Source organism: Cebus imitator, unplaced genomic scaffold, assembly GCF_001604975.1.
Source record: "Cebus imitator isolate Cc_AM_T3 unplaced genomic scaffold, Cebus_imitator-1.0 Scaffold464, whole genome shotgun sequence".
NCBI classification, from domain to species: Eukaryota; Metazoa; Chordata; class Mammalia; order Primates; family Cebidae; genus Cebus; species Cebus imitator.
The window spans coordinates 1572569-1595907 of NW_016107779.1; the positions used below are offsets into that span (position 1 = coordinate 1572569).

The following is a 23339-nucleotide window of genomic DNA, read 5'->3' on the forward strand; positions in this document are numbered from 1 at the left end:
AGGATCAGAATGAAAGCCATCTTAAAAGAGAGTTATCCAAATGAAATTATTAGCCTTTGATTTATCTTTTATTTAGAAATAAAATGAATGCTTATCTGTTTCCGGCTACTTTATTACTCAATTTCAACTTCAATTTTACAGCCCAGGAGACACACTTTTGAAAATATTCTTTGCAGGGTGTGGTGGCTCAGCGCCTGTAATCCCACCTACTCAGGAGGCTGAGGCATGAGAATCCCGAGCCCAGGAGATGGACGTTGTAGTGAGCCAAGATCATGCCATGCACTCCAGCCTGGGCAACAGAGGGGAAGGCTGTCTCAAAAAAAAAAAAAAAAAAAAAAAAAAAAAAAAAAAAAAGAATAAAAACCCTTTAATTTCATGCATTGTCCTTTATATATTATCTTGTAGAAAAAGAAAAAATTTATACAATTTATTATTCTACTTTTAATATGCTCTCCTTTATGCTATAGTGAACCCCAAGTTTCTCTTCAGACAAGCAGTATGTCAGTATGTTCAGCTCTCTTATTCTTTAAATCTCTATTTTAGTGTTAAACCTCCTTGTAATTCCAATAAACAACCTTCTCCACCGGTTCATCGGTAGTTCACATCTGCTCCCCCTGCCACCCTCCATCCTGACTCATCCCGGTCACCCGATCACCCCAGCTGTCTGCTCTGACATGCGCGTAACCATCCTTTCTACAAAAACACCGACCCTGCCATTCCAGCTGGAACCCTGCTCTTTTTAAAACAGCCAATCGAGATTTGTCTAGCTTGTGCAGTCTAACCTTAGCCATAGGGGATGACACAGCAGCAGGGATGACCCCCCATGTCCAAGCATGCAGTGGCCATCATTGCTCCATCGGTGCGCCCTGCACCCTTCTATAGAAGTAAACTGCCTTGCTGAGAGGACATATCTTCGAGTGCTATTTCTTTTGTGACACTGAAATTTTACTTATAACATTTACATCATGCAGTCTACTTCTTCATCAGTCTCCATAATCAACTGCGTTATTTCTTCACAGACATTAAATTTGAAGCAATTGTCATTTAAGTTATCCTTTTGTCAGTGTCACTTACTGACGGCAACTTTCTACTTTGAGTAACATGATTCATCTCTGCTGTCAGGCGTTGGGGTCACTGAGGGAAGAAGTTGTGTGTGTGTGTGTTTGTGTGTGTTTTGTTTGCTGGCTGCATCTATACAACTGGCTGGGAGAAGAACACACACAGACATCTGTCCTGGCAGTGGAGGGAGCAGTCCTCAGGGCACAGAGAGAAACCATCACTGCACTCAGACTGCACCTACTCTAGTAAAGAACAAGGCTGAGAGCCTGCCCACTAGTGAGGGGATCAACTCTTCACTCTGCTCACACTAAGGACAAGGCTGTGACTATCAGCTGGGGCAGACAGTACATAGCTCAACAGCAGGTTTTTAAAGAGAGCAAAGTCTTCTTCCTCCCATGTGAAAAACAATTATAATATGGTTCAGCTGACCGCCAAGGACTGGGTTATATCCCACTATTCTCTGAAACTCAATACTGTCTTTGAACGTTTTGGAATCTCATAATCTTTTCTGTCTAAATGTATACTGTTACTATCATGGGTAAAAGTTGCAGGGAGCAGTCTCTTTCTTTCACCTGTGTTTCCAATTCTTTCTGGTTTCCTATACTACGACACCGTGTTAAACAGAATTTACAAATCTTTCAGTTAGGTTGCACTCGCTGTTACAGATTGGTTTTTACCATTTACAAGAACACCCTGGGAGCGCACTAAAATTCATCGCATTTTCTGTTTAAAAAATAAGAAGTCACAATTTTATGAATCATCATGTGTTTGAAAGCCACACTACTTTTAATAGTTACTGCGCTGCTCAACATATTTTAAATGCCCATTCATGTGTCTTCTCTAACATTCGCAGGTTTGTGCCGTTATACACAAGGGGTAAAAGAAATGATCAAGAGAATCAATATACGAATGGCTGAAAAAACAATAAGGATCCCAGCAGTTGTTTAGGACAAAACAGAGCTGGGTGAGCCCAACTACCGAAGCAGGAATCATTAACATGCCACAAGCGGATTTGCTCCAAATGGTTCTTAAATATCAAAAAAATGTACAATTTATGTATAGGCAAAAGGAAAATAATTAACTATTATTTTTTGAGACAGGGTCTCACTCTGTTGCCCGTGCTGGAGTGCAGTGATGCAATAATGGCTCAATGCAGCCTTGAACTCCCAGGCTCAAGAGATCCTCCCTCCTCAGCCTCCTGAGTAGCTGGGAATGCCCAAATGCACACCTGGAAAGGAGGTGAAAACTTATTTATATTTCAATGTAATTCTTTGTGAAGAAGAAAAAATAAAGGCACTAGGAATGTAATGCCTAAATAGTAAAGTATGTTTTCACGGAAAATCACTGGCAGCTGGAAAGAATGTCTGTGTGCAGAATATTTAGGTCCTGTTTTCCAAGAGTAGCGAGAGCACTGGACATAGCTCACCTCAACCCACAGGCAAGGCAGGACCCAAGCCACAGCCTTAAATGTATTCATTTGCTAAAAGAAAATGAACAGTTCTTTCTCTTCTTCCCATAAACTTAAATTTCATTTTATCATTAAATAATTTCCAGCCAGATGTGGTGGCTCATGCCTGAAATTCCAGCACTTTGGGAGGCCGAGGCAGGCAGATCATAAGGTCAGGAGTTTGAGACCAGCCTGGCCAAAGAGGTCAGCCTGGTCAACATGGTGAAACCTCATCTCTACTTAAAATACAAAAATTAGCCAGACATCTAATCCCAGTGCCTGTAATCCCAGCTACTTGGGAGGCTGAGGCAGGAGAATTGCTTGAATCCAGGAGGCGGAGGTTGCAGTGAGCCGAGATCATGCCACTGCACTCCAGCTTGGGCGACAGAGCAAGACTTCAACTCAACTAATCATCATCATCGCCATATCTGAGCCCTGATTAATATATCGTTTGTGAACTTGATGTCTGCTTTGATTTCAGCTTTCCTGAATTGTTAGAAAAATGCAAAGTTTCTTACATTAGGCCTGACTGTCAAGTGAGGGAGACGGTGTAGAAACGTTTTTCATGGAAGGTCCTGCTGGTCTCACAGGTAGCATTTAGGATGACATGTGTGCTCAGACGAGAGTGGTTTTGTACCTTCTCTCTCACTGGGAAATTATGAATATGACAAGGAGCTTCTGCCAGCATAGCCAGTGCTTCCTGCATTTGCAGTATAGGGCCTCTGACCCCTGTCACGGGGAATCATTCTTTCTTCTGCTTTCCTAAAATTGTCTCCAACACCAGGGATTTGACAGCATTGAATCATTGAATTCTGTCTCTGCTGAAAGGATGGCTTATTTCCCTTATTTCCTTGTATTCTGGTCAACCTATGAAGTGTTCCTACAAGAAGCAAATGTGGGAATGGTAAAATGGGCAGGAGGTGTTTTGTTCTTTTTTAAGTGGGACAGGGTCTTGCTCTGTTGCCCAGGCTGGAGTGTGGTGGCATGATCATAGCTCATGGCAGCCTCAGCCTGTGCCATTACAGCCAGCTAATTTTTAAACATTTTTTGTAGAAACAGGGTCTTACTATGTTGCTTACACTGGTCTCGAACTCCTGGCCTCAAGCAATCCTCTTGCCTTGCCCTCTCAAAGTGCTGGGGTTATAGGCATGAGTCACCATGTTAGGCCAGTAAGCAATTTTGATAATAGGAGAAGGGAAATCAAAGGAAATTCAAGAAAAATGATAAAAATAAGCCATATAGCATTAGTGCTATTACAAAGGTTAAAGAAATTAACTTCAAACAGTGGATGATTTAGAAAGGGGAACACTGTTACATAAAGAATTTCTCTAATATCTCAAATTCCACCCCATCCTACTGTCTATCCCTTTTTCCTCTGTTTATTCATGTTTTAAGTATCTACAATTGGTATAATCCATAAAGACACATATTTTAAACCTCAAAGCTTTTCTCATATCAACAGGAAATTTGTAATGCAGACAGAAAGATGTATGATATATACAGATTCAACATACAAAAGTTATTCTTCAAAACCAAGTGACAATGCATAATTTAAATACTTTGGTGCTTTCATTTTTATTTATTTATTTATTTTTGAGATGCAGTTTTGCTCTTGTTGCCCAGGCTGGAGTGCAATGACACAGTCTTGGCTTACTGCAACCTCTGCCTCCCAGGTTCAAGTGATTCTCCTGCCTCAGCCTCCCAAGTAGCTGGGATTACCGGCACCTACCATCATGCCCAGCTAATTTCTGTATTTTTAGTAGAGACAGGGACCTTGTTGGCTAGGCTGGTCTTGAACTCCTGACCTCAAGTGATCCGCCTGCCTCAGCCTCCCAAAGTGCTGGGATTATAGGAATGAGCTACTGCACCCAGCCTCTGGTGCTTTTTAAAGACATATTTCTATTTAAGTCAAAACTTGATTTTTCCTTCAGCTTAATTTGCTGTAGCATTTGTTCTTTTGTACCTAGTGGGAATGGGTTCCCACTGGTACATCTCCAGTAGTTACTGTGATAAATCAGACATTTCCCTGCCAAGTAAAGGAAAACTAGTGAGGAGAGCTTGGTATTTTAAATGGTCAAATATCAATGACAACCTGACAATCTCACTGCTAAATATTGTTAAACAAAACAAAACACCTTGACTATACTTTATGTCCTAGCAAGATCTATGATGCAATGTATCTCTGAATGTATCTCTTCTCTTTAAGATTATATATTTTTGCTCTAAGTCTTACTTACATTTTTGGAGTAACAATTTTAACTGGGCAAAACAGAGTTTTATAAAACTTCTCACTGGCATATCATATCCCCAGTCATCACTATGATAAACTAGACAACATTGGCTGCCAAGTAAAGCCAATAAAGTATTAAACTGTGAATGCAGGTTCTAAAGCACATTTTGTTTAAATTTATTTAATAAAATTTGAATCTATTAAGCATTTACTTGAGCACACCAATATTTACTTTTCCTGGAATAACGATCATTTATGGCTATTCTAGGACCAAAGTTTAAATCCACTTCTAATTATTTCAGAAGTCAAGACCAAAAAGGTTATAACAGTATCTTTTCCAAGTTCCCCCGTTTTCAGCTGTGTGTGGTGGTGTTGTAGCAAAACTCCAGCTTAAGAAGACAAAGAGACCGATGGAGACGGAAGAGAACTTTGTTTCGGACGCCTGGGCGTCCAGGTGGGCAGCAGGCTCAGCCTAAAATGGCCGCCGACCCCCAACAAAGTGGGCAGTTTAGCTCATATGCTGTTTGAGGCGGGAAATCAAGGCAGGAAGTGGATTTCAGACAAAGACAGTCAATCAAGTTTTACAACCTTGGGCTTCGTGGTCATTTGACTCTATAGCTTGCAGCTGAGGTGGGAGTGGAAAGGTGGGGGTGGTCATCCAGGGAGGTCAGAAGAACAGGAAATGCAGGAATGTGCCAGCAGCAGCCCTGAAGATGTGCTCTGGTACTCTTACCTGTGTAAAGAGAGGGTGTGCCCAGTCTGCTTTGCCTTTACTTTTAGTTAACTCCTGCCTACGTTATGCTTATTATTTGAACTATATTCTGTTCTATTTTATTTTCCTTCCACAGTGGTGCATACCTGTAGGCCTGGCTACTCAGGAGACTGAGGCAAGGGGATTCCTTGAGCCCAGGAGTTCGAGGTGGCGGTGAGCTGTGACTGCGGCACTGTACTCCAGCCTGGGTGACAGAGTGAGAACCTAACTCTTAAAAAACACCAACAATCAAGTTCCCCCATTTTCATTAAATAAAGGCAAAAGTTGAAGTTAATGCTATGAAAACTGAGTGGGGCTCTGTTATTTATGTAAAATTTATATTATTAAATGGCAAAACCTTAAGCAATACTGCATTACCATTCAGTTTTTATAAGCATTTCACTTCTGTTTTTTAAAATATGTTAATAGTAGCTTTCGTCACAATTTTCAAAAGGTGAAAACCACCCAGCAGATGACTGAATTTAAAAATTGTGGTAGACACATACAATGAAATATAATTTAGCCATAAAGAATGAAGTTCTGATACCCCTTACAACACGGGTGCACCTTGAAAACATTTTAAAGAGGCGGAACCTGTTCTGCTGGGCCCCATGGCTGCAAAAGAACTTTCTTTCCGTCGCCCGAACGGAGCGGTCGCAGCGGACAACTGCCTCGCCCACCTGGCAGCCTAACCCGCCCTCTCTTCTCTCTGGCTTCGCACGGCCCTGCCTCCCTCTTGCCCAGCGGCATCCGCTTGCTGCTGCCACCGCCTCCTCATCTTCTGCCCAGCCAACCGGACTGCCCCGCTGCAGTGATGTGCGACAAGGAGTTCATGTGGGCCCTGAAAAACGGAGACTTGGATGAGGTGAAAGACGGTGGCCAAGGGAGAAGATGTCAACTGGACACTAGAAGGTGGAAGGAAGCCTCTTCATTACGCAGCAGACTGTGGGCAGCTTGAAATTCTGGAATTTCTGCTGCTAAAAGGAGCAGATATTAATGCTCCAGATAAACATCATATTACTCCTCTGCTGTCTGCTGTCTATGAGGGTCATGTTTCTTGTGTGAAATTGCTTCTGTCAGAAGGTGCTGATAAGACTGTGAAAGGCCCAGATGGACTGACCGCCTTTGAAGCCACTGACAACGAGGCAATCAAAGCTCTTCTCCAGTGATGGATGGACGGACTGATAACTTGGGAAGAATGACTCTCCTGTGGCCTCACACTGCTCCCTGTCTGTCTGTCACTCTCTTATCTGCCAGCTTCTTCAGCTAAATACTTTAAGAGGGGTGAGGGGAGAGAGAAATTCATAACAAATCAGTCTACCAGGAAAAAAAAAAAAAAAAAACACCATGTTTTGGAGGAGGGGCTAAAGAATCATGATCAGGCTTTTACTGGGATTCCTGATCAAGTAAGCCTCTTTTCCCTTTCTAATAAAATGTACACCTTATACCCAAGGGAGAGCAAAGACAAAATACACCAGTAACATTTGACCTTTTCAGCTCCCTAGCTAATATATTAATTAGATTGTGTTGAAGGTCTGATTCTACAAAGGCCAACTCTACATATTTGGTAGCCCTAACTGTGTGAGCAGTAGTGGCTGCTGTGATGTAAACTTAGGGTGCTGAGATAAGCAATTAGCTCTAGCCTTCTGCCTTAAGAATGCACTCTACTGGGGATTTCCTGGCATAGGTAAGAGCGCTGCCTATAAGGTTGGTGACCAAATCTTTCCTCAGTGACTTTAAGCTTTATGTGAAAGCTTAGTTAAGGTAAGGAGGGGCACACTCCTAAATTGCTGGATGACTGAACTTTGGATTTTCTCTCCCCTTTCACATGGATTTCATGTCTCTTTAGATACAGCTGACTAGTTTTATTTATAAAATCTTAAGTTTGGGAAGTCTAAAGGAGAAACCATTCCAGTATGCATATTTTTTTCTCCTCTAGATTCTTACATTTATATAGCATTGAAACACTTTCAAACTCCTGCTGGTAGTAAAAGGGGATTTAAAAATAGAATCATAGCCATAAGGCTGTTAGTATCATATAAAGAGAGAACAGTTATCTTAGTACCTATGGATTTTCTTTATTAGCTGTTTGAATGGATTGACCTCAGTTATGTGTGGAGAATTAAAGAACATTCTTTAGAATGCCTCTCTCAGACCCATCTTGAATGCTGATTACTTATTGCACCAAAGCTATCACTGGGGGAAGATTTACTGTTTGGACAAAGTTAGCCCCATCCCTTCAAAAATACACTTGTAACCAGGTTTCCCAGAGTTGTTGATAGGCGTCTGCTGAACATATGCCAACCCACCTGCATAATATTTTTTGTCGCTTTTATGAATCGCATAAAGTGTGATGACTTCAAAATGTATTCTCTGGTCTTAGAATACAGTGCCCTAAAATGGTGTTCTTATGACCTGCAGATATTTACACATATTTCCAAATATTTATTTCATGAGCAGTACAGCTAACTAACATATATAAGCTTAAATTTTATATCTTGCATTTGAAATATTGATTCCTTTGACTTGCCATCCACATAAGCTTACTAAAAAAGAGTTTTTTCTTAGCCAAGTCATGCAATAATTGAATATACCTCAAATTTTGAGAGAGGGGAGGGTGGGTTAGGGCCTGATATTCAGATTGTGGATAATAATTGATTTTTAAAGGCAACATAGCATTCTACAGCAGGGTTAAACTATTATCAAGAACAGTCACCCTGGTTAATAAGTTTTACTGATGACTTGCTGATTGGTTGGTTGGCATGTGTTTGTGTGGGTGGGTGTGTAGGTGTGTATGGGTGTGTGTATTTTTCCCCATGAGCCCTTTTTTTAATCCTGTGGCTTTTTCACTTACAACTAGCCTAACCCTGTAATTTTCCTACATCCAAGAAAACAAACACAAAGTAGTGGTTTAAATACTTTGTTGTATTTGGCTAATTTTGCTGTCTTAATGCAGCCTATTAGGAGTTGGGTTAAAAGTCAGTAATCAGTACTTTATTACATCACTGAACTAAAATATGGAGACATCCTCATTGAAAACAGAGGTCATTCTATCAGTCTATAACTATCAATGTAATGCAGCAGGGTGTTTTGATACCTTTGTTTTCACCTCTTGACATAATGCTATTTAAAGGCTTGAATTTTCCTCTTTACATAATTTTCACCATTACTTTCAAAGTGTTTTGTTGTAGTTGGCTATTGCAGAGAGTGCACTGTCCTATCATTCCTAAACCTGGTCTGCTTTCTACATTCATGGTATGGAAACCATGTGATTCTTTGTACAGTTTATCCTGATGTTCCTTGTAATGCAGTAGAGGCTGTTTCGCCTTCCCTCTTCTTTCTCAGCCTTTTTGTAAACCCCATAATTATGAAGCGATTGCTTGAGGAAATAACATATAAACATAGAATTGAATAGACTGACCAAGATGGTTCACAGTTTCTTTTTTAACTAGGTTATTTATAATGTATTTCTGAGCCACTTGGCAGACAAATTCACAACACTTAATGTTCATATTTTGAGTAAAGGAAGCTAAAACCATGTTTGCTTTTTGGTACTACACGCATTAGCAAAAAGTTACGTAAGTTTTGCTCTCCACTGAAGTAATACTTAACATCTCATTAAAAAAGTTTGCATGTTCTGTAGTTTTGTATTAAATCAGTCATTTCATATGCACTATATCAAGTACAAACAGGTAATTTACCTGTTTATAGTAGTGTACTAGCAAGTTCTCCCTTGCAGCTGCAGACTGGCATCTATAGGCTTATAGTTCAAATACAGCACTTAAATATCCCAAGTAGTTCTTCTACGCATAGCTCACCTTTTTAAACCCAGTTAAGCATGGAGGAGAGGTAGTAGGTAGGTGCCGTGTGTGGAAGCTGCAAACAAGTAGACCTTTTATTCATTGATTCATTTTCCCAAGTAATGGATTTTAAATCTACATTTATCTATTTGATTTTTTTTCTAAAATTTCAATTGAGCTGCTGTTTTCTTCCATGCAATATTGTATACTCAATTGTGTATAGAAGAAGCTGGTGAGAGTGCCCTCCTACATAAATAAGCAATTGCAGTGTTTTGCATGCAAAATATAAAAAAATTAAATTGTCCTGATTCTATTTTGTAAATGGAGAAACATATCGTTCTAAGCAGTAATGGCAGAAGACTAGTGCTTTGTGCATTTTGATACTTTTGAGTTCATTTTTTCCACAATGTCATACTTTTGACGCAATTGGGTTTCTTTCTCATAAGTATCCTAGTTCATGTACATCCGAATGCTAAATAATATTGTTTAAGTTTTGTGTTGCAAGAACAAATGTTGTATAAACTTGAATTGTGCTACAAAAAAAAAAATTTTTAAATAACTTCTTTTACTGTGACTTATTTTAATTCATTTTAATATATTTACTGATATTTGCATAGCTAATTTGTTTTTCTTTGCACAACCAGGATTTTTTTCCTAATGTTTCTGCCATAATTAAGGAACAGGGAAAAGAGAGAAGTGGGTTTACGACAATAGCTAAACCTCCCAACCCACACAACGGTCTCCTTTACAAGTAGACACTCTACTCCACAACGCACTTTTTGCCTATGCCAAGTGTGGAGGTGCTTCCAGAATTTTCTCCCCTCATGTGCCATGAGATGAGGCAAGGTTGAAGGCTGGTGTTGCTCTCCAATGTGCACAGCTAAAAAAGCCCTGCTTGGGCATGGGCTGGGTAACTCTGGTGCCACTTCTCTGTTTCATGCAGAGATGACACGAGCGACTTCCCAGCTGACAATGCATGAAGGGCAACTGTGGGTAACTATGCACACGGATATCAGCTTTTATATGACTTAAGTGCCACATTATTTAGGAGGAGGAAATAGTTTCCATAGATAAGATAATATCTCTTATTTCAAAGTAAATTGATTAAAAATGTAGCTTATTCATCTAGAGAAGGAAAGGACTCCTGGCAACAAGCAACACAGTTTTATATCAAATACATAAAAATGATCAAAATCTTATGGAAGAAAGGTATCTTAATTTTAACCACCAAAATTTAACTTTTCTGATATATATTTTGGGCTATAAAGAAAAAATAAACCAATGCTAATAAAACGACAGTTGCAGGGAATGCTGTTGAGTTTCATGTTTGTGGTTTGAACACTGAAAGGCTCCACCTTGTTATGGCCATATTTTTGCCTCACTCTTCTTGTTCTTATGCTGAGGACACTCACCTTTTAGGGAGAGAACAACTGAAAGGTATTCCTCGCAGAAGGAGCTCACGTAGAACAGTAAGCTGGGGGATAGTGGTTCACAGCTCAGTGTGGCCGTCTCTCAGGTCAGCATGAGCTCCTCAGGAAATAAAGCTGCAAAGAAGCTGGAGTTCTTACTGAAGATGTAACTGTACTGTTCTTGAAAACTGTAGATCATCGAGGTGCCCATTCCAGAGTACGCCAAAATCTCTGAAATGACACACAGTATGGTTATGTTAGGAATACGTGGGCCAGGTGCAGTGGCTCACGCCTGTAATCCCAGCACTTGGGGAGGCCGAGGCGGGCAGATCATGAGGTCAAGAGATTGAGACCATCCTGGCCAACATGGTGAAACCCCATCTCTACTAAAAAATACAAAAATTAGCTGGGTGTGGTGGCACGCGCCTGTAGTCCCAGCTACTCGGGAGGCTGAGGCAGAAGAATTGCTTGAACCCGGGAGGCAAAGGTTGCAGTGAGCCAAGATCATGCCACTGCACTCCGGCCTGGCACCTGGTGACAAAAAGAGACTGTCTTAAAAAAAAAAAAAAAAAAGGAATACATGTGTGCCAGACTCTTGCTTTATGTATATTTTTAAAGTAGCTCTAATCCTTAAATATCTCAAGAGAAAATAACTGTCGCATTTTTGATGTTTTCAAAACTTTTAAAAGAGTTTTATCTTTTTCTTCAATTTAATTTTGTTTTTATTTATTTTTAATTTTTTTGAGATGGAGTCTCCCTCTGTAGCCAGGCTGGAGTGCAGTGGTACAATCTTGGCTCACAGCAACCTCCGACTCCCTGGTTCAAACAATTCTCGTGTCTCAACCTCCCGAGTAGCTGTGATTACAGGCATGAGTCACCATACCCGGCTAATTTTTGTATTTTTAGTAGAGATGGGGTTTCACCATGTTGGCTAGGATGGTCTCGATCCCTATGATCCACCCGCCTTGGCCTCCCAAAGTGCTGGGATTATAGGCGTGAGCCACCACGACTGGCCAATTTTAAAGATTTTTAAAGAGGAATATAAAATATAAATAACTAAACTCCCTCATATTCCCAGGACCCAGAATTGATTAACAATTAACATCCTATTATTGCCCCCAAAATGCTTCATCTTTGATTTGCATAAAAGTGAATCTCCAGAAGAAGTGCGTAATTTCTATGTTACTGCTTTCCTCAGGGTGCTGCACTGATGATCTTCTGAGAAATCCAGAAAGAACTGCCACCAGATCCATCAGAAGCAGCCATGGACATCTCAAGAATGGAATCCTATCTCCTCCTAAAGTAAATGGGCTTGGGACAGAAACAGTTCCATTTTAAATAATCAGACAGAATTGCCTTATACTTTCCTTAGCGTGCCAAATGCCAGAAGGAGCTCTGTAGTCTGTGATCTCCCACAGGTTCTTGTGACCTGCTCCATGGGCACACCCACCTTGTGTGCAAACAGCCCATCATATGTGGCTGCTGCTGCTGGCTCCTGCACAACCTGACACACTCCTGGCATGACTATGGCTTCTTCTTCCAGGTTCTGGGGAGTGACGACAGAGAAGTCCTGGATAGAGCATATTCGTGAGAGACAAGATCAAAGCTAGAACACATGTGTTTCATTCTGCCTGTTTCAGGGGAGCTGAGGTCATGGAGGTTTCCTTGTGAACATGCAGAGTTCACAAGGAGCTAATGAGCCGACAGGCCTGATGGCTCTGTCCTCGTGTTTTCTCATTCACTGACCAATTTTATCGATCTTAGCTTTCAATAAAGTAGGTATGGATGAAACACTTGCTAACAAGTGAGATAATATTTCAGATGATTCCATTTGTCTTCACAGCTGTGGCCTTATTTAAACACTATATCAAAGAGACATCACCCAGAGGTAATATCATTTTTATCACTTTTTTCATAATTATAAGTTACATTTCTTTTTCAAGTTAATTATTCCTAATGAAATATAGATTACCAGGGCACACAATGCTGTTATTAACCCATGCAGCTAAATTTCCCATAAAACATGGACATAGATCATTAGGAGGCCAAGACAGTTCCTCTTGCCACCACTTACTGTCCCTTTGGCAGAGCAGAGGCCCCCAGCATGTAAACCACTTCAGAACATGGCCAGCCTGTGTCTGTCCCCACGACCCGAGTGACCGGTAGGAGCTCCTTATGGGAAAGAACTTCTGTGTCACTGGTCTCAGGAGGCAAACACAAGTACCTTAATGTTATTCTGAACAACATACAGTAAATAATAGCCTTTCATTCCCGTTCAAGAGGTATTAAATTACATTTGAAAATACATAAGGTAAACCAACAATACAATTCTAAGCCCACCAGCCATATGAATAGACCTCTCCTCTGGGCAAGGGCATTCCAAGGCTAACCTGAGGGACTGGTTCAGGCCATGATGGGGGGTGCGGGGTGCCTCATTACACCCTCCTCCCTTTCAGAATACATGTGTAATTGTATTCACAGAACAAACTAAGTCTGCTGAGAAACATTTTCAACTTCTTCTCTCTGAAGCCTGGAGGCTTCATCTGCATGATAAACTTTGGTCTCCACAATGCCTTATCATCATAATCCAGACATTCCTTTCTACTGATTCCAAGTCTTCCAGTTAATAACTTAACTCTTTCAAACAATTGGCAACCAGAAAATTGTTACATCTACCCATACATAACCTGGAAGCCTCCCCTTCCCGGCTTGGTGCTGCCTTTCCAAACTGAACCAATGTACATCTTACATGTATTTGACTGATGTCTCATGTCTCCCTAAAACGTACAAACTAGGCTGTACCCCGACAATCTTGGGCACATGTTTTCAGGATCTCCTGAGGGTTGTCACGGACCATTGGTCACTCATATTTGGCTCAGAATAAATCTTTTCAGATATTTTACAGAATTTTTTGACTCTTTTCGTCATCCATAATAGCAGGGAAATCACACTGCTCATGTGAACACTTAAACACAGTAATGTATTTAGTGAGGTCACCTGAGAGCCAGTGTTACTCTTCATGAACCTGACCACAGAAAAGGAAGTGGTCGTGGGTGGAGGTGTGACATTACATTCTCCAGGCAATTAAGCATGTCACTGCTCTTTCCAATGTAGCCACTGCATTAAACTTAAATGCAGTTACCATGCAAGGAATAGCAATCAACCTTCACCAAAAACACATCTGACTGAGAAGATTTAGGATTTCAAATATCAGAACTTTATTGATAAAGTCTTAAGAGATTTCTATTGTGATTACTAGGCATTTCCTTACTCATTGATGTTATAAATTTAAAAACAAAAAAATACTGATTCAAGAGCAAGATGAAGGTATGATATAATCCACTCTTAAAGTTATTACGTAGGGTAAGGCATGGGAAAGTGCTTGGCCAATGACTGTCACCACCCGTGCATGGACACTTATTGCACATCTTGTACTTGCCGGGCCCTGTGTGTTGGGCATATGGACTCAAGTACGATTCATGCCCCAGGAAATATGCTGGATATTACAAATAATAATAATGACAACAATATCATCACGTAAATTAATATTAGGGGGGAACACTAATATCTGTGGTTCCAACACAAAAAGGACTAGCATAGGAGCAAGAGACCTGGCAGGTTGAGCTGGCTGGACCAACAACCTCCAATCTGGACAGAGTAAAGCGATTTCTCTACAGCTCTCAAGCTGTTCAGAATTTTTGTTGTAATACTTCGATTACACATGTATTTCTGATTTATGACAAATAATCGCTCATCTAGTTTATCTTTCTGATGCCCTTCATCTGTGTAGAACTTAGTAAGTTTTAATTCCTAACAATCACAAAGCCACCACTCACTCTAGGATATACAGGTTGGAGCATCTGAAACTACCACTTTGGCAGGCCAAAAAGTCTGCAGTTTAACATGACCCAAACTAATAGCTTTGCACCAAAAAATACTGACTTAGTAGCCATTCTAATTCCATTTTGGTGTCAAAACACTCATTTAAGGCAGAAAATTTAGCATTTTTAAGTTTTTATGCTAATACCTTTGCACCAAACTCGTAGCTTTGCACCAAAAAATAATGACTTAGTAGCCATTCCAAGTCTATTTAGGTGTCAAAACACTCATTTAAGATAGAACATTTAGCATTTTTAAGTTTTTATGCTGTCTAAAATTTTTAATAAAGTGACCAGCAGTATATTTGGCAAGACAGGAAGAAATATAAAATGAATATCCTAAAAATTAAGAAATTGTTTTATTGAAACAGATTGCTACCAAGATCAGACAAAATAAAATGGCATAGCTTTATATGGGTTAAGCCCCTGTGATTTCCCCTAAGGAAAGCCCATCGATTATTGCCAACATAGTAATATTTAGCTGTGTTGTGAAACCAGTGGTCAACAAAGTAGAAGGAACCACTAGATTATAGGGGGAGTGAACCTGGACGTGTGTTTTTTATAAATGTGCGGATAATACACTGAATCAATTTCTGGTGTTAAAGATCAACCTATCTGTAACATTCCCTAGAAATGTTTTAATTCCTGTGATTGCTGTTTTGAAAAACAGCCTAGAGTAAAAATGTAAGTGTATTAGTTATTCCTTGTGGATAGTTGAATCTTAAGGAAACAATTAAAAACTACATTTTTTAAATGTAGGAAAAACTACACACTAATTGTTTTTAACATTGGCAATGCATACACAGTCTTGAAAATACATAAATAAAATCATGATGCATGTTGTATGTATTAAGGCAGATATCATAATAGAGTGTTTTTCATTTCATTTTTTGCAATGTATCTTGCTGAATGTGTAGGAATTTCTAACAATTCTTATTTAAAAATTTATTATTAGTACAGGTCATTCCCAACTTTGCCATGCTTTATGCAGGATATTACTGATTGTATGGTCACCTGACTTCTTCAAAACTGCCTACTTTATAATTATATCTCAGTTTTTTCTTGCTTCTCTGTTTTCCAAAATTTGTAAACATAGTATGTATAGGCATGGTGATTTTTCCCAGCAGTTTTAAACATTAAGAGTGCTTTCAAATCCTTCCATTATAGTTCCTAATGCTCTAGAAATTATTCTTACCATTGTGTTCCAGTGGATTTTTATGAGGTAAAAAAGAGCTTTGACTACTTTGGATTGTTGGGAAAGCTAGAGGGAAAGACGCTGGGTCAAGCTTCACGTTTAATAATTGGGTAAAAGAGAATGGGAACAACATCATCTTCAGCATCCAGAGTTACGTACTTCGCAGCTCCGAGGCTGTGAGCGTCTTTGTTCCACGTGCTGGGCCCTCGGATAAAGCCAAACACCAGCAATGAGGGTGCCGTGTGACATGTCTCCGTGTCTGTAGGGCTGGTCTCTTCATCACCCTGTCTCCATCTTCAGCATTCTCTTAGCTACATGTGCCCCATTGTCTCTCCATACACATTTTAGAACCAGTTTGTCAAAAATAAATACACAAACAAACAAATGTTCAGCATAATCTTGAAATTAGATTAAATTGAAGAGCATTTTTTGGAGGGATACTTAGTTTGCCTACGTGTGGAAGTGGTGTCCTATCTCCATGCATTTAGGTCTCAAATTCTAATAAAGTTTTATGACATATTTTCCACAGAAGTCTTGTATGTTTTTGTTATCTTGATCCCAAGGCACTATACCCTTTGCAAATGGTTTTTATAGCATTTTCTTATGGTAACACATTCTTCACAGGAATCCAGTTATTCTAAGATTCAGCAGCCTTACTAATTCCCATTAATTTCAATAATTTCTGTATATTCTCTTGGGCTTTCTTTGTAGACAACCATATTGTTTTCTGTTTATGAATAGTGCAATTTATATTTGCTTATTTTCAATCTTCTGTGTTTTTCAATTGCCTCACAATATATTTTTATCTCTTTATTATTCATTTCTACTCTAATTGCACTATAATTACAGAAACTGTTTCTATGATAACAACTCATATAAAACTTGGGTAGCCAGTTTTTAAAAACATGCCATGTGTGCCTGAGAAAATTATGTATTCTTTAGTTTTGTTCTAACAAATCTAGCTGTTCATTTTGTTTTTAAAATACTCTATTTCCTTGATAATTTTTGTCCAACTGACTTATAATTACTAACAGATGTATATTTAAGCCTCTTCCTATCATGGTTCATTTATAAATTTCTTCTTACAATTTAGTCAACTTTGTCTTTATACATCTTGACTCACTTTTATCAGAAGCATATGAGTTCAGATCTGTTCTTTCTGTTAAAATTAAAAAGTATTAGCTGGGTGTGGTGGATCATATCTGTAATCCTAATCCTTTGGGAGGCGGAGGCAGCCATATCTTAAGCCCAGGAGTTCAAGACCAGCTTGGGCAACTCAGTGAGACCCTGTCTAGCAAATACAAAAATTAGCTAGGTGTGGTGGTGCAGGAGTAGCTTTAGTCCCAGCTATTTGGAAGACTGAAGTGGGAGGATAGCTTGAACCCAGGTGATGGAGGCTGCAGTGAGCTGTGATCACACCACTGCACTCCAGCCTGGTGACAAAGTGAGGCCTTGTCTCAAAAAAAAAAAAAAAAAATTTAATAAAAATAAAATAAAAAATAAATAAAATGTGGAGTCTGACACTAACTCTGGGTAATTAGTATTTTATTCAATTATAGGACACACAACTGGTGTCCAGAGAACTGGATAATTGGTGTTAAAAAAGATATACCACATATTTGATGTCAGTAGCAAAAAACCCCACACATTTGGTGTTAGAAGTTTTATGAACAAAAGTAGTTCAATTTCTTTATCAAAAATTAATTCAAATGTGAATAAACTCCCCTATCAAAAGACACAGAGTGGCTGAATGGATTAAAAAACAAGATCTAACTAAATGTCTGTAAGAGACTCACTTTAGATACAAGGACACTCATAGGCTGAAAGTGAAAGAATGGTTAGAAGATAATCCATGCAAATTGAAACCAAAATAGAGCAGGTGTGGCTAAACTTATCTCAGACAAAATAGACTTTCAGCCAAAAACTGTCACAACAGACAAAGTAAGACATTATAAAATGATAAAAGGGTCAATTCACCAGAAAGATAGAACAACTAGAAACATACCTACAACCAACATCACAGCACTTAAATACTGTATGTAAAGCAAACACTGGACCGGGCTCCGTGGTTCACACCTGTAATCTTACCATTTTGGGAGGCTGAGGTGGGTGGATCCCCTGAGGTCAAGAGTTTGGGACCAGCCTGGCCAACATGGTGAAACCCCCTCTCTACTAAAAATACAAAAATTAACTGGGCTTGGTGGCACACACCTGTAATCCTAGCTACTTAGGAGGCTGAGACATGAGAATTGCTTGAACCCGGGAGTTGGGGGAAGGGGGCTGGGGGGAGCAGGGGGGTGGGTGCAGGCGGAGGCTGCAGTGATCCGAGATTGCACCACTTCACTCCAGCCTGGGCGAAAGAGTGAAACTCTGTCTCAAAAAAATAAAAATAAATAAATTAAATAAAGCAAACATTGGGAGAACCAAACTGAGAAAAGAGAAACAGCAATTCAATAATAGTAGCCTTCAATACCCAGCTTTCAATAATGGATAGAACATCCACACAGAAAATCAATAAGGACACAGCAGAGTTGAACAACACTATTGTTGTTCAAATGGACCAAACAGACATAGAGAACATTCCACCCAATTGCAGAAGAATGCACATTCTTCACAAGCACACAGAACACTCTTCAGAACAGATCACATTTTGGGTCAAAAAGCAAGTTTCAACAAACACAAGAACACTGAGTTTACATTAAGTATCTTTTCTGATTACAATGAAATGAAGCTGGAAATTAACAGCTAAAGGAAAACTGGAAATTTCACAAATTTCTGAAAATTAAAGAACACATTTTTGAACAACCGATTTATCAAAGAAGAAATCAAAAGGAAACTCAGAAAACATCTTGTGACAAATGAAAATGAAAACACAGCATACCAAAATTTACGGGATGCAGCAAAAGCAGTGCTAGGAAGGAAATTTATAGTAATAGATGCTGACTTTGAAAAAGACATGAAATCAATTATGTAACACCTCAAAAAACTAGAAAAAGAACAAACCAAGCCTAAAGTTAGGCAAAAAAAAAAGGGGGGGCGGGAATCATCAAATTAGAGCAGAAATAAATTGAAGCTAGAAAAAGAATTTTTAACAGGTCAATGAAACTAAGAGTTGGATTTTTGAAAAAATTAGAAAATTAACAAATTTTAGCTAGACCAAGAATAAAAGGAAAGACTCAAATAAATAAAATCAGAAATGAAAGAGGAGACATTACAACTGCTGCCACAGAAATAAAAAGAATCCTAAGAGAGTATCATTAACAATTATACATTAACAAATTGAATAACCTAGAAGAAATGGTAAATTTCCAGAAACAACCTACCAATACTGAATCATGAAGAACAGAAAATCTGAACAGTCTATAACTACTAAGGAAATTGAATCAGTAATAAAAAATCTCCCAACCAAAAAACACTCAGGACCAGATGGCTTCACTGGTGAATTCCACCAAACATTTAAAGAATTAAAGAAAATCCTTCTCAAACTCTTTCAAAGGCACTGAAGAGGAGGGAACACTTCCAAACTCCTGCTAAGAGGCCAGCAATACCCACATACCAAAGCCAAAGCCCATGTAAAAAAATTAAACTTCATGTTAATATCCCTGATGAACTCAGATGCAAAAATCCACAAAAAAATACCAGAAAACCGAACCCAATCATGTATTAAAAGGATAATACATCATTACTAAATAGGATTTATCCTTGGGATTGAGGAAGAAGACCTAAGCATCTAAAACTACCTCCCCCTTGACTTCCACATTACATTTCTATAGGAGAAGTAAAGGCTGGCAGACCTGGTACCACCTTAATCGCCCTCCTATAGATCACAGGCATGGTATGGAGGAATCTTTTCAGAAGGCATTGTTTTTACCTAAACAAGATCAAACCCCCACCTAAGTCACATACCCCACACCTACTCCATGGACCAAGACCCTTTCACATGTAATTTCTAAAGCAGTAAACCCAAGACCCTGTCACGTGTAATTTCTAGAGTTGTAAGCACAAGGCCTTTTCACATGTAATTTCTAAAGCTGTAAACCCAAAACCCTTTCACGTGTAATTTCTAGAGTTGTAAGCCTATGTAAGGACAGGGTCTTTCTTTGTTAGATAAGCTTGGCTGTTAGGCAGCTATGCTGCCTTGCTCCTGGCTGAATAAACCACCCCTTCCTTCCCAGTTCGGTGTCCCAGAGGTTTATTTCTTGTGGCCATTCCTGCTTTATTATGAAAGGTTGGCTCAACACATAAAATTAATTAATATACTACACCAACAGAATGAAGGATAAAAATCACCTGGTCATCTCAATAGATAAAGAAAAAGCATCTGACAAAATACAACACCCTTTTATGATAAAAAAAAAACTTCCAACAACTAATCATGGAAAGATATTACCGTAAGAGTTAAAGGAGGAGGAAAGAAACATGAAACGTGGCTGGCAGTTAAATACATGTTTACTTTAGACAAAACCTGAGAGGCACTCCTGGCCAGTTTTGGTTAGGAGCCCTTTCTCTTACAGACTAAGAGTATATATTGGTCTTAGGATGAGGGGGCTTAACAGAAGCTTGGAATGTTTATATGTGTGGAGAAGTTTATGGTGGGGCTGGAATCTCTCTGGGAGAAGGGGAAGTTATGTTGAGCAGACATCTTTTTGGCCTGGAGAGGGGTTATCTTGGGGCTAGCATGTCTCTGGTTGGGGATGAGTTTAGATGTTTCTGGTTGGAGATGTTATTTGTGGTTTATGGTCATGCTGACCTTAGTCATGAGGCTGATGCCCTTTGGATTTGGGTGGTTTTTTATTAAGGTAAACTTTAGAATGAGGGGCTTGTCCAAGATGGTGATGCTCCTGCTCTGTCAATTACCTTAACATAATAAGGGTCACATATGAAAAACCCACAACTAACATCAGGCTCAAGAGTAAAAACCTGAAAGCTTTTCCTTAAAGACAAGGAATAAGGCATGGATGCCCACTCTCATCACTTCCATTCAACATAATACTAGAAGCCGCAGTCAGCAATTAGGCAAGGAAAAAAAAACAAAAGGCAGCCAAATTGGAAAGAAACAAGTAAAATTATCTCGGTTTGCAGATGACATCATCATATATGTGAAAAATCCTAAATACTTCATGAAAAAAACCTATTAGAGCTAATGAGCAAATTTAGCAAAGTTGTAGGATTAAAAAAAAATCAACATACAGAAACCTATTGCATTTCTATACATTAACAACAGATTATCCAAAAGAGAAATTTAAAAAGCAATACCATTTACAACAGCATCAACAAGAAAAACAGAGGATAAACTTAATTAAAAAGTGAAAATACTTGTATAGTAAAAACTGCAAAATACTAATGAAAGAAATTACGGAAGACAGAAATAAATGTAAAGGCATCCCATACTCGTGGATTGGAAGATTTAATATTGTTAAAATGTCAGTGCTATCCAAAGTGACGACCAGATTCAAGACAGAAACCTCCACATCTTCATCTGTCTGGAAACTTCCCTAAATCAGTCATTTTGGGTCTTTATGGAATCATAATTGCCCATTGCTGATGAACTTAACCTTGAGCCCCTCTCCCCTCCAGAGAGGTTGAAGAGGGACTGAATATTCCAACCCTCTAATCGCACAGTTGATTCACTAGGCAACAATCCATATCCTCTGGTGATCCAGGAGTTGTCAGTCATCTCATTAGCACACAGAAAGACACATCACTTAGAAAATCCCAAGTATTTGAGGAGTTGTAGAACAAAAAACAGGACAAAAACCGAGTATATCTTTTGCAATATCACAGAGAGTTTTCTTTTCTTTCCTTTTTTTTTTTTTTAAGACGGAGTTTCACCATGATGGCCAGGCTGGTCCTGAACTCCTGACCTCAGGTGATCCACCCACCTCAGCCTCCCAAAGTGCTAGGCTTACAGGCGTGAGCCACCCCGCCCAGCAGACAGTTTTCTTTTTATTTGTATCTTCTTTGCTTTATTTTAGCAATGCTTTGTAGTTTTCAGTTTATAAGTCTTTTGCCTTCTTGGTTACATTTATTCTAAAATATTTGTTATATTTTGTGCTATTGTAAGTGGTATTATTTCACATTTCTGATTGGCCCTGACAGTGTACAGAAACACATCTGATTTCTTCATGCTAATTTTGTATACTGAAATTTTGCTGAAATCATATTTATGTAGCTGGTTGGTGGTCAGCACTCCATGTCACTGGATTCCACTTGGGTGAATTGCACCAACCACAGATCAAGAATATTCAGAAAAAAAGCCGATGGTTGTACTGAACTTGTAAACCTTTTTTGTAGTCATTATTTCCTAAACAATACATTATAACAACTATTTACATTCTATTAAGTATTAGAGGTAATCTAGAAATAAACTATGTGAGAATCTGTGTAAATAAGATGCAAATACTATGTACGTCATTTTATTTAAGAGAACTGAGTATCTATAAATTTGGTATCTGAGGCGGTCCTGGAATCAATCCCCATAGATGCTGAAGGATGACTATATTACTTTAAAATTTTTAAAACTAAGTCATTAGAGATTTCTCCATAATTTGTCATCTGAAAAAAGGATAATTTTACTTCTTCCTGTCCGACACAGATGCCTTTTATTTCTTTTCCTTGTCTAATTGGTCTGGCTAGGACTTGCAGTCATATGGTGAATAGAAGGTGAGACTGGGCTTAAATCCCTTATTCCTGATCTTAGAGAAAAAGCTTTTGATATTTTATTTTTGATTATGAAGCTGGATGTGAGCTTCTCATATATGGCTTTTGTCATGATGATGGAGTTTTCTTCTACTCCTGGTTAAGTGTTCTTATTTTTCATTTTTATTTTATTTGGGGCAGGGAGGAGGGGTCAAGATCTTGCTCTGTTACCCATGCTACAATACAAAAATGTAATGACAGCTCACTGCAGCCTTGAACTCTCAACCACAAGTGATCCTCCCACTTCACCCTGACACCCCAGAGAGCTGAGACTACAGGCACATGCCACCACACCTGGCTAATTTAATCTTTTTACTTTTTGTAGAGATGGGAGTCTCAGTATGTCTCCTAAGTTGGTCTTGGACTCCTGGGTTCAAGCAATCCTATCTCAGCATCCCAAAGTGCTGGGACTACAAGCATAACCTACCATACCTGGACCCTAGGTAAGTGTTTTTAATTAAGAAAGTGTTTTGAATTTTCTCAGACTGTCAGCATATATTTGATTTCCAAATGGTTCAAATTATGTACTGTTATTTCTGATTTTTGTTGTTTTTGGAAGAAAGGCAATAACAAAAATTTATTTCCATGGCCGGGTGCAGTGGCTTATGCCTGTAATCCAGCACTTTGGGAGGCTGAGGTGGGCAGATGATGAGGTCAGGAGTTTGGGTCCAGCCTGGCCAACATGGCAAAACCCTGTGTATACTAAAAATACAGAAATTAGCTGGGTATGGTGGTGTGCACCTACAGTCGCAGCTACTCAGGAGCCTGAGGCAGGAGAATCACTTGAATCCGGGAGGCAGAAGATGCAGTGAACTGAGACCGTGCCATTGCACTAAAGCCTGGGTGACAGAACAAGACTCCATCTCAAAAA

At 39.1% G+C, this 23339-nt stretch overlaps 1 protein-coding gene and 1 pseudogene across 2 annotated transcripts; both read left to right on the forward strand.

The window, feature by feature from the left end:
• Positions 1-6208: 6208 nt before the first annotated feature.
• Positions 6209-9104, forward strand: LOC108291763 (annotated as a pseudogene). The gene has a single exon (XR_001820035.2). The product of XR_001820035.2 is annotated as a myotrophin-like (transcript).
• LOC108291715 (leucine zipper protein 6-like) lies at positions 8781-9401 on the forward strand. Its single transcript, XM_017512165.2, has 2 exons — positions 8781-8789; positions 9131-9401. Exons 1-2 carry the CDS (start codon positions 8781-8783, stop codon positions 9311-9313), a joined length of 192 nt encoding a protein of 63 aa, XP_017367654.1. The 3' UTR covers positions 9314-9401.
• The last annotated feature ends 13938 nt before the right edge of the window (positions 9402-23339 follow it).